The following is a 12,397-nucleotide window of genomic DNA, read 5'->3' on the forward strand; positions in this document are numbered from 1 at the left end:
CCCAGGATCTTGCAACAGCTCATCCAGATGTCCGAACGGCCCACCTAAAGACTCAACCCTGCACTCTGGGCCTGGACTTGAAATGGCTCTCTACAGGCCCTTATAGTTAGTGATATTAATTATTAAACTTTGGTGTGCTCGGGGGAAAAAATGTCCACCCCGTTTCAGCTCGTTTAAGCACCCGTGGGAATGATTAACCTCTCAGGGTACCGGGGAGAAAAAAATAAAAACTCTGCTTCCTCGTGGTGGGAAGGGACAGGGTTGGGGGAGGTGAGACATCCAGGAGGTCCAAGAGTTAACGGGACCCAGGCCTTGGTGCCCTCAGCTTGCCTTTCCCGGAGGCCCCCCCTCTCTCTGGTGGGTTTGCACAGAGCCGAGGGTGGGGAGGTGCATCTTCAGGAGAGGAGAAAGTCTTCTTGGCCGCCAAAATGGCGGGAGGGAGGGCCCTTTTCTCCCTACGGGCCACTGCCAGGGACCAACCGTGGACGGGGCAGAGGCGGAGACTGTGATGGGGTAGCGTACCCCACTTGCATCCTCAAGGCAGGGAGGAGCCCGGACTGAGAGGATGGCAGGCCAGAAAGTCTGGGCACAGCAACAGGGTAAAAGCAGGGAGGGCTCCAGAATCAGAAGGCCTTTGGATTTTGCTCCACGGGCCTGGGCAGAAAAAGGGGTTAGCCCTCTGCTGCTCTTCTTTCTCTCCTGAAAGGGGATTTCTCTAGCAGGGAGCCCACGTTAGCCATATAACTCTCTGCACACAGAGTCTTCTAAGCTTCTGTACAACTTTGATCGTTTTTCCCGTGAGGGTAACTGTTCGGGTATAAACTACATAGAGTGAACCCCGGGATAGAGAGCTGTCCCCCATCCCAGACCCTCGGGTGCAGCTGCGCCCCTTTCATTTTTTCCTCCCTTTAAATTTGCCCATCTACCGTCAGGCTGGATCGAACTCAGCTAGCGCTACCGGTAGGGAAACCCAGGGCTCTTTATGGATGCAATTTAAAACCAGTTTGAAGCCTTTTTACGCTTTCCCGCCCTGACAAATGAACAGCTTCATCGTCCACAATCTGTCACAGCGGCCCAGGTGATGTTTTGCATCCTTTGAACCGAGAGCCTGACAAAAAAATTGGGAAGAAAGAAGCGATTTTCCACTCAACGTTCCCTGGCATGTGGAAAATTATCAGAAGGGAAATGAGATTTGGGTGGGTGGGTCTCCAGAAATTTGGGGCATCCCATGGGGTCCAGTCTGGCCCAGGCAGCCGACTGCCTTGCCTCCATTTAGGGGAAAAATGAGCTGGGGAAATTTCTTCCCAGAAAAACCCAAGTCGGCCTCCCACCTCAGCTGTCCAGAGGCAGCTATAAATAAGTCGAAAGTCTGTAATTGGCAGAGCTGGGGGTACCTACCGCGCTGAAGAAGTAGGCAATCGGCATTCCATACGGGACATATTGGCTCTCCCCTGGAATGCAGATACAGAGGAAGGGATGGTGGAAGAGATGGACTTACCTTCAAGAGTGGCTGGCATGGTTCCCAGGGGATAGGCTCCCTCTTTCATATACACCAACAGCTCTTCCCCCGGTTCGATGTTCTTAATAACTTTATAATAGATCTAGGAGACAGAAATCAGAGACCAGGTAAAAATTTTAAAAAAGGCAAAACACATCGCTCCCCGCTTGACTCTTTCACCGTCTCTTCCTGATAATCAGGGAGGCTGGCCTGTTTGCTCCTTGATTTGCTTTATAATTACCACTGAGAGTCTGTCGTGCCAGCCTTAGCAGATTGCCGGGTTTGCAAAGAACTCCAGCCCCACAGCGACTCTGCCCTCCGCAACTCTGAGGAGTTCCCTGGCGTCTTCCCCGGGGACAGGTTTTCTACAGAGGGAATGGAGAGCCAGACGGGTGCTGCCTCTGTTTCCGGGCAAAAGGGCCAATGCCGTAGGCTAGGGATGGGGGCTTTCGCCCCATCATTGCTGGGACTGGGATCCCAGCTTCCCTCATCCCAAGTCCCTGACAAGACCCGACAGTTGCTAAAGGACCGAAAACATTAGCTTTCTGGCCTGGTTGCGCTTTGAAGCCTGTCCCCTCCCAGGCCCCATCCCCAACTAAAATTATTGCCCCTTTTCACTCCTTCCCTCACAAGGAAGCATGGGACCACCGCGTCCAGGCTTCCACTGAGACGAAAGGGAGGTCAGGCAGGATGTCGTTGCGGCTTCGGAATACGGTTGAGCGAGGGCCTTGCTTGGCTTCTAAATCTTTTGCCGTTTTTGTTCTCTTGCTTTACGAAACGCTCACTCCCTTTACTCCTGTGGATGACTGGAAATAAATGTGGTAGTTTAGGCACAGAGCCGAGAATAAGGCCGTGAAGAGAAGCAGCAGCCTTGGGGCCGAGGCCTATAAGAATTAAGGGCTGGCCAAAACCAAATCAGGCAGGGGAGTCTAATGGTCATTGATTTATGGTACTTATAGGACACTTACTCTGTGAAAATCACTGTGCTGAGCGCTAGGAAGGAATTCAGTAAAGGATCAACAAAGGCTTGGTTCTTGGCCCTCAAGAGACTCACCACTAGAATGGGTGGATGGGAGGAGGGAGGTAGGATGGTGATGGGCTCATGAGGAGGGATTGGATATAGAAAGCAAAACAACATCAGAACAAGTGACTGGGTGGGGGGCTCCCTCTAGGCTGTAAGCTCATTTTGGCGGGGGGTGGGGAGGGATGTGACTGTTTATTGTGATATTGCACTCTCTCAAGCACTTAGTATAGTGCTCTGCACATAGTAGATGCTCAATAAATATGAGTGACCGACTGAAGCCTGGGTTTGGGGAAGGCCAAGCAGCAGGCCTTGTGAGAAATGGATAATAACTATGGTATTTGTTAAGCACTTATTATGTTCCAGGCACTGTACTAAGCGCTGGGGTAGATACAAGCAAATCAGTTGGACATAGTCCTTGTCTCACGTGGAGCTCACAATCTTAATCCTCATTTTACAGATGAGGTAACTGAGGTCTAGAGAAGTGAAGTGACTTGGCCAAGGTCACACAGCAGACAGGTCCACTCCCAGGGCCCTCACGAGGAAGTTTAAAGTCCAACAGATCTTCTATTACTCGGAGACATTTTAGCATAAGGCAACTTATTTTGAGGTGAAGGGAAGATCCTCTTAAAGGGAAAGGCTCCATCTAGATGGGGACATTTTGAGCTCCAAACAAAGGACATGGATCAAACAGTGTAACAGAGGAAGATGACTGGCATTCAATAATAATAATAATTATGGTGTTCTTTATTAGTGCTTATCAGGTGCAAAATATTGTGCTAAGCTTGGGAATGATACAAGATCATCAGAAAATAATAATAACTGTGGTATTTGTTAAGCTCTTGCTCTGTGCCAGGCACTGTACTAATCCCTGGGGTGGTTACAAGCAAATAGGGTTGGACAGAACCCCTGTCCCACGTAGGGCTCAGAATCTTAACTCCATTTTACAGATGAGGTTACCGAGGCAGAGAGAAGTGAGGGGACTTGCCCAAGGTCACAAAGCAGAGAGGTGGCAGAGCTGGAATTAGAACCCAGGTCCTTCTGCCTCCAAGGCCTATACTCTATCCACTAGGGCATGCTGCTTCTTTGGACACAGTCCCTCTTCCACTAGTCTCTCTCTCACATGGGGTTCACATTCTGAGAGGCAGGGAGAGCAGGTATCTTATCTTCGTTTTACAGATGAAGAAATTGAGGCCCAGAGAGATTAAGTAACTCATCCAAGGTCACATGGCAGGTCAGTGGCAGAGCTGAGATTAAAACCTGGGTCTCCTGCCAGTAGGTCCCTTGCTCTTTCCACTAGGTCACCCTTCCTTGTGCATTTCCTCCTGGAATCTAAGCTGACACTGTCCATGCCCCCGGACGTAGTGGCCAGTACCGCTCCAAGAGTCTTTCCTATTGTGAAAGGGCCCGCGGATGGTCCCTGCAGGGTGGGGTGCGGGCAGATCTAGAGAGAGGGAAGGACTCCGCCCAACCCAGAGTCCACCATGCCCCAGCCTAACCCCTTGGTTGAAAAGCCACCTGGCAGATCTCCTCGGGCAGCACCTCCATGGCAGCATACGTAACGGAAGCACCGGGGCTTGTGACGTTTGGGGTGGAGGTCCCCGCTGCCCTCCCGGCCAGATCCCAGGGCCGCTTCATAACCCAACCCCCTTCTCAGAGAGAGAGAGCAAGAATGGGGGTAGCGTTGTCATTCCCCCTGTGGCCCAGGTTGGATCAGCCAGAACAAATCTTGGGACCCTATAGGAAATGGCTGCTCTGGGCAAACTTCTGCCCTCTTTGCCCCCACATTCACCCCCTGCCCCACAGCCATCCCTTGGTATTTTTCTTAGGGTCAGGCTCTCGCTCTGCAGGGAAGAAACTTCTAGGAGATATGGTCTCCAGTTAGTATGTCAGATACCTCCCTCCCCCCTTCACCTTCCTCCCCAGCCAGTTTCCTCCTCATTATGCTAGACTTTGTTCAGACCCTCACCCATTTAGCTAAGTGAATTAAGCCACCGAATGTCGAATAACACACAAAATAGAAGTACTGAATTCTCAAATGGCATTTTGGAAACACACTCTAATCCGAAGTTCAGTCAATTTTGCCAGAAGAGGAACACACAGTTAATATGCCCAACATGCACACCCATACAAACACACCCACTGCATCACACACATAAAACACAGTCACCTATGCCTTCGAAAGCAAGAGGATTATGCCAGGTTTTCATTAATCTGCAAAACTTCTCAACAGAGCATTCAGCCTGGAGTGTTTCCGCATTAAATTCAAACCAGTCGCCGATAAAATAGCTGATGTGATTCAAGGATTGTACAGCAGAGACGAGTTAAGGTGTGTATGGACACAAAATGAAAAGAACTTTCACTCTTTGTACAAATTATGTGTAAGCTAGAGGGGAAAAAAAACAAGCACCAAATATTAATAAACTAGAATGATTCATTTTTAAAAATCTGGGTAATAAGAGGAATGCCCTCAGCAAGCACCCATTTCATCCCCTGCTTAATTCAGCTTATCTTCCTATGGCATTCCATCTTTTTATTAAGCTGTCCTTATTGATATCTGTGTCCAATCACTCTCCTATCGGAGCCGAGACCGGCATCCAGGCAACTATCATTAAACTTTCAATGGAGTGCCTGTATCGTCATTAAAAAAATTTAAAAAAACAGAAAAGGGAAGGAAATTAATTCTGGGGACCTGTCTCAGTGATAACGGTGTAATTGTGGCTAGAGGCATAGCGGGGACTTGGGAGAGGAAAGAGAGCCTGTCTTGAGGAAAACTCAAAACTGTTTCTTCCTCTGTTTCTTTCAGAAGGATCCACGAGAGGGCAGTCCTCACTAAGTCAAACCTACCTCCTTACTAGACACCACAATGTTGTGATACTTTCCCTCCCTCCCTCTGTCTCGCTCCCCGGATTTTCAGAGCCACCGCACGACTCAGCTCCAAGGGCCCGGCTGGATGACCCGCAAGAGAAACCCACTCCTTTGGTCTCAAGAAGTTCTGAGCAGTGTGACCCAAGCAACCCGGGACCCAACTGCCCCCACGGTGGCATTTTCTGCCCTACTGCTCTCCCAGGTTAACCGAGAACATACCCCAGAAGAAAAGTGCCTATCAACCCATGGAAAAAGAGGAAGAGGGGCCCTCTCGGGTGGGGGGGTTAAAGGGGAAGGAGAGGGAGAAAGAGAGGGAGAAAATAAAGTCAACATCATCGCCCTTCCCCACCAAGTACAACGACGAAAAGTCTAACCTTGTTTTTCTGGGTGGGATGCATCTGTTCCGAGAGCTGAGTTACGGCCACAGCTTCCCAGAGAGCTAGTCCAGTGCTAGTGAAGTTTATAGCAAACACCATTCTTTGCACTTAGAGGGGAAGAGAGAGAGAGAGAGAGAGAGGGAGAGAGAGAGAGAGAGAGAGGAAGCATAGGAACTGCAGGCCTGGTCCTAGCCTAGACACTATCTTGGTGGCTGCATCTATCCTGTTCTTCTCTCCTGAGGAGGGGTGTTTAGTCCTGATCTCTCTCTCTCAGTGATCTAAGATTTAGTCCTCAGACACTCCCCCTAATCTCATCACGGAAGCCCGGTCTCTCTGGAGACCCTCCCTGCATTCTGCCTGCATTTGCAACGACAACCTCCTCGCAAATCAAAGGGAAAAGGAAGTTTGGCCGGTGCGTCCCCGTGTCCAAGTTTCAAATTCCTTTATTTGTTTACCCGGGCGTACGCCGGCGTTTGTAAGCTCACTTCTCCACGGCCCATTTTCCCCGAGCTTGTCTGGGGAGAATCAAATGAGTTCCAGGACGGTCCCGACTCCGACAGAGGCTGGGCCACAGTGGGGAGAGAGTTAACGCAGTTGTGTCCAAAATGGCATGTGGACTCTGATACGGTTTAATTACCATTATCGCTAGTCAAGTCAGTCGAGTCAGAGAAGTCAGCCAAAAAAACAAACAGCAACAAAAAAAGTGTGTTGACTCTCTTCAACTTTTCTGCACTGGCTTGGTTTTGTTTAAAGAATAATTTAAGACTTTTCCAAAGTCGGCTTGTCCTTAATTTGACAGTTCCTGGATGGAATCTGGAGAAAAACTGTTTCATTGTGCATCCTGATGGAGTAACGTTTCCCCGTATTTTGATGACTCTCTTATTTAAATCGTGGACACAAAATATCAGGAGAGACCTCTTCTCCAGTAAAGGGTGAGTGGGATGAAAGCGTTGCTGGAGCCCAGCAGAGTTTGTTGGACATATGGAAAATGGGGTCCCTAGAGACCCTGGGGAAAGTCAGTAAAAGTTATGGGTTTAACTATGCGCCCCTTTGGCCCCGTCCAGTGTGAGTTCACATAAGCCTTCTTTAACCCACTTGGTAACTCCTTCCTTTGCTTCCTGCCGCGAAGGGCACTCTCTGAGAGAAAAGGTTATTTTCTGCATCAGCCTATGGATCACAATGGCGGCTGCACTATGAAAGCCTGGAGTTCGTTTTTCAGGAAAGAATGGTGTCCAATTAACTCATGTACTTTGATCGTCTCCTGTCTTAATAGCCACCTGAGGCCGGGAAAATCATCCATCACAATTGCTATTACTTTTCAGAAGATTTCTTTCCACTTTCCTTCCCTCAGCCACCGTGCCCACTCTTAGACGTGCGTGTTTCCCGGGCAGCTCGAATAACGCAGCCGGGGGTCCGTGAGGGCCTGGCTATGCCGGACCCCTAATTTTGTTCTTCTCTGTGGTTGATCCCTGACAGGAAATCAGAGGCGGGAACTGTCTAATAAATGTCAGTCCTAAAATGGCTCGAAAAATCAATGAGGCCAAACAGAAGTCAGTCTGAAAGGAGGGCTCCGTTTCAACACTTCAGGCGCCAGAGGTGTCTACAGCGGTATCCCTGACTGTCGGGGAGTTCAAAGGAGTGTCCCCTCAGAAATGGAATTTTGAATGCAGGCGAGATCTCTGAGTCCTTCAGAGGGGCCTGCCAGCTGCCGCCTCTCCCTGTCCATTGCCAAGCTGCAAGACCTGGTTAATGGTTCATTGGATCACCTCTGATCAAGCTTTTCAATAAAAAGGATCAGAAACCATTGAGAAAAAAAGTTGGGTCCCTCTCATTCTGAGGAACCCTTCATTCTAGAGAACACCATTGCTAAACCTAAAATAAACCTTGGAATTCATATTTACTCCCGTTGAGAGATTGGGTGTTTTTCCTTTCTGTTTGCTAAGTGCTTTTTATTTCACATCAGATTAAATAATTCCTTGAAGAGGCATTTTGGAAACAGTTATTGACCCGCTGTCCTTTCTGAACCTCAGATGGCTTTTTAAAAATTCCCATCTCAGGGTATTTGCATTCTAAATTCATAAAACTTGGAAAAATATTGGAGTTCATAGACCGGGATTTAGTTTGCAAAGAAAATACACTCGGCAGCCGTGGTTCTTTCTGAGTACACTGTTCGTGCAGTCTTTTTAAGGTGCTACAGTATTCTTGAAGACTCTCTCCTTTCTTTTTAAAGTTTCTCAACCTTGGCCAGCTGAAGACCCGAGCACCAGAGGATTTCTTTAACGGGGAGGTTCACCCGTTTGGGGGATTTGGTTTTCAATATTGGAAAATGACTTTCTTCGGCATAGGCTTCATTCCTGAACTCTCTCTTTAGTGAAACACGAGTTGTAGAGGTATACTGTAAAGACCAGGGAGGGAGTCCGAGCCTCCAACAAAGATATATGACAGAAAATATCAGCTTCCTCAAAATCCCTTGAGAACTGCAGTCCACCCGGGAATCTAACCCCATCTTACGCTGTTTGCCCAAAGACAGATGCTGAGCACCTTCTCTCTCCAAAGCACCCCTTACTGGTTCATTTCCCAACAAAGCCGGGATTGTTTCAGCATTTTCAATGTCCCCCTCCGTGCTGGGGAGAAAAGAGCAGAGAAAGAGAGAGTGCAGAACCTCAGGCTCAAGCATCTTTCATTAGAAACATCCTTGTTTACCTGACAGACCTGGGTGTTATTCTGGGACGGAGTGCGGGGGAACGAGGAGGGGGGATGAGAGGGGAGGGAGAAGTAGCAATCTGCTGGCCGGCCAGTAAAACCCAAAATGATCAAAAGGCAAATATGCTGTTGGGCACTAGAAATGCATATCGGGGTCTATTATTTTCTTCACCTTCCTCCCCCAGACTACAGACCTTCCTATTTCTTAATTTGCTCTCAATTTTATACAATTTATTATTCTCCTGTGTCATTTTCAACCCCAAGGAGATTTTGCCATGAATAAAATGCCGCTTGCTCAATCGTATACTTTTAAAATTCGTTTTTCTACTATTTCAAATACCGATTTTCAAGAGAAGTCACCTGTTCCAGCGTTTTTCTAATACTCGACTTTCTCTTGTTTTGGTTTGAAAACTCCCATTACAAACCCCATCGCATGACTACCCCGGTGTAATAACAGGGTATTTCTAGTCAGGTTTCCTGGAGAAATGACGGAACGAGCGAACAATTAGAATGATAAAAATTGAGGCTCGTCTTGTCCGAGGTCGGGGCTTTTTGAAAAACGAACCGGTGGCGTTGAAAAAGACATCTGCAAAGTGACTCAACAACACGGGCAGTGTTCTTATTTCTTTAGAGGCCGAGCGGCGAGAGGCGCCGAACTTCCCGTTTGGAGCCCGGTTGGGGGAGGTGGGAATCAAGCGCTCCCGGGATGCGGGATCACGCTCCCTCGGCATCGCAGCGAAAACAGAAGGGCTCCCCCCTTCCCTCTGATGGGATTCCGAATCCAGGCACGGACTATCTCCCAGGAGGAAAAGCAACGCCCAAAATAAATAAATACATTGAAAAAAGCCCCTCATTCCATCGTGCGTCCGTTTGGTTCGGAAGCTCCTGGTTTAAGAGAGCAGCTCCGGCTCTCAAGAACAGTTTGCCCGAATACGGATCATTCATTTCTATTTATTGAGCGCTTACTGGGGGCAGGACACTGTGCTAAGCGCTTAGGAAAATACAATACAGCAATAAAGAGAGACGATCGCTGCCCACAACGGGCTCACAGTCTAGAGGGGGAGGGAGACAGACATCAATACAAGGGAACAGGCATCAATACAAGCAAACAGGTCCTTTTATCCCACGCGGCTAAAGAAAGCGACTGAACCCCTCTGCCCCGGGGCGGGTGGAGGAAGCTGCATTCGGACCCTCTCTCCAAATGCGAGCTCTGCCTTGGATTTGCCACCCCGGGATGCCTGCCAATGTTGGCATCAAGCTGGGCCCCTCAGCCTAACACGGCGGGGGGAAGAAGGGGTCTGGTTTCCAAGCCCCCCCCCCACCCCCTTCGTCCATCCATCCCCTCCCCCACACTTTCCCCAACTAGCCAGCAGGGTGGGGGACGGAGGAGGGTCAGTTTGGAGGAGAGCAACCCGGAGCCTCTAGCAAAATTCAGGCCTCTGCTCTGTCTTTGCTTCCGCTGCCATCCACCTTAGACGCACGGGTCCCTGTGGCCGGGTCCTGTGCGTCCCCTCCCCTCGTTCCCCGGACCCCCTCGGTGACCTGTTACAGCTCAGGGGCTCGGCAGGCTAAGGCGTTGAACGGGAACATCGCCTGGATGGAAAAACCCCCCCCAAAACAGGCTTCCACCGCCTTTCTCCCTCCCCGGGAAAAAGAGAGGCAGGGAGGACGAGGATTCCCGTCCGACCTCTGGGCATCCTCACTTCGGATCTCTCACCGAGTATCAAAATCAGCTCAAGAGCCAACGCTTTTCGTTGGCACGCCCAGGACCCCCTCACCGAGGAGAAAACAGGGGCGAGGGGCATGGGGTGGAGGTCTTCAATGATCCCCAGGGAAAGGGGACTCGTGGGGAAGGGAGCAGTTAGAATTGGGGCAGGTGGGTGTATGTGGGGAGGCTCAGAAAAGGAAATGCGGGTCCTGTGAGGGGATTAAGCCTCTGTTAATGCTAAAATGAAAATGGAAAAAAAAAAAAGAGGTAACATGGGTGCTTTTAACACCCCGGTGTTAATGGCAAATCATGCAAATCACATGACCGCTATTCAAATGAGCCACAATCAGCGGCAGCCGGAAAAGTCCTTCCTGACCTTGATCCAGGTGGGCCTTCAGGGCTTGCATCTCCTCTGCTGACAAGCCGGTTTGCCAGCCCTTGGACGCTGGGTTTGTGATTCCTACCAGCAGGGCCGATCTCAAAGTCCCTACAGCTTCTGGACACAGATTAAGGAGAGGGAACCCTGGGATGGTCTTTATATTATAATGTCTTTTCATGAAAAAAAGGTTTCTTATTATTACTTCTACCGCCCCTCACTTTCCTTCTAATGTCCAGTAGATGGATGGAGTTTAAAGAGAATTGCTGTCAAGGGTGGGAGCCGAAAGGGAGCAACATGAAGGGTAAGAGAGAGTTGGAGAGCGGGAGCAAAGTAAAGGGACTTTTTTCCTCCAAATGTTCCTTGGTCTTTACACCATTTCTTACTTCTCCCAAGCTCCTCCCCTGCCTGAGATGTTTGATCCTCACACAAGTTGGACTGAAGTCACTGATAAAATTTGGTCTCTCTCCCTCTGACTCTGGCTGACGTATGCCTAAGCAGGCAGGGCATAAGATGGCTTCAGTTGATAACTGACCCCCTCAGACACACACACAGGTACCTCTAGCTGCCAAGGAAGCTGAAGGGGTCGCCATTCAACTGGAAGAGAAAATTTAAGTATCAATTGGGCTTTCCGGTGGTTATCAGCTGTTAGGTGTTAACTGGGATCTAATCAAACAATGAATGCTATTTACTAAGCACTTATGTGTGCACTTACTGTACTAAGTATTTGGGAGAGTACACCAGAATCAAAAGGCACAGTCTATTTCCTTTCGTGTTTCTTTGAAAGGGAAGGTAGAATAGAAAAGGGGCAGAGAAGAGCAACCAGAATGATCACGATGACAAGGAGAGCCTGCAAGAGACAAGGACTCTGCAGTCTGGAGAAATAGATGTGGGCTAAAGGGGATGGGATTGGACAAAGTGTTGGGCAAGGGAAATAACAGAATTGTTTTCCCCACATTCTCACATCACCACGCACAGTGATATTCACTGGAGATGAAGGTGGAAGGTTCAAAACAAACGCAAGGAAGTTCTACGGCACTCACAGGGTGATGAGGCTGTGGAGTCTGTTCCTTCAGGAAACTGTGCTGCTGAAAACACAAGCAGGGTCCAGAGGGGATTGAACAGACTCAGGGATGAGTGGTTCCCTGCCTCTTAGTAGGAGTAGTGGGTGGAGAGGTGATGGTATTTATTGAGCACCTACTAGGTGGAGTGCCCTGTGCTAAGGGCTTGATAAATACAACAGAATTACAAGACATAATCCCTGCCCACAAAGAGTTTATGCTCAAATGGGGAAGACAACATAAAAACTTTCACAACTAGTAGAATCAAAAGAAATAAAATTGAGTGTCCAAGCAAAGGTATTCAATCATATATTCAATCCGTCACCATTCAGTCACATATTCAATCACATAGTGAATCCATCACCAAATCCTGTCAGTCCCACCTTCATGATATCGCTAAAATCCGCCCTTTTCTCTCCATCCAAACGGTTATCACTCATCCTATCATTCATTCAGTCATATTTATTGAGCACTTACTGTGTGCAGAGCACTGTACCAAGCGCTTGGAAAGTACAATTTGGCAACAGAGACATTCCCTACCCAACAGCGGATTCACAGTTCTATCCTGCCTTGACTTCTGCATCAGCCTCCTTGCTGACCTCCCAACCTCCTGCCTCTTCCCACTCCAGTCCATAATTCACTCCACTGCCCGGAATATCTTTCTACAGAAATGATCAGGACATGTCACCCCTCTCCTCAAAAATCTCCAGTAGTTGCATATCTACTTCCTTATCAAACAAAAACTCGTCACCATTGGCTTATAAAGCACTCCATCACCTTGCCCC

General features: G+C 48.9%; 1 protein-coding gene across 1 annotated transcript in view; it reads right to left on the bottom strand.

The window, feature by feature from the left end:
- PRDM16 (PR/SET domain 16) overlaps positions 1-12,397 on the bottom strand; it is a 627,415-nt gene that overhangs the window by 61,551 nt on the left and 553,467 nt on the right. Inside the window, 1 exon segment of the mRNA XM_029065169.2 lies at positions 1,499-1,601. Coding sequence (XP_028921002.1) covers positions 1,499-1,601 — 103 coding nt within the window.

This window comes from Ornithorhynchus anatinus, chromosome 5 (assembly GCF_004115215.2).
Source record: "Ornithorhynchus anatinus isolate Pmale09 chromosome 5, mOrnAna1.pri.v4, whole genome shotgun sequence".
Lineage (NCBI taxonomy): Eukaryota > Metazoa > Chordata > Mammalia > Monotremata > Ornithorhynchidae > Ornithorhynchus > Ornithorhynchus anatinus.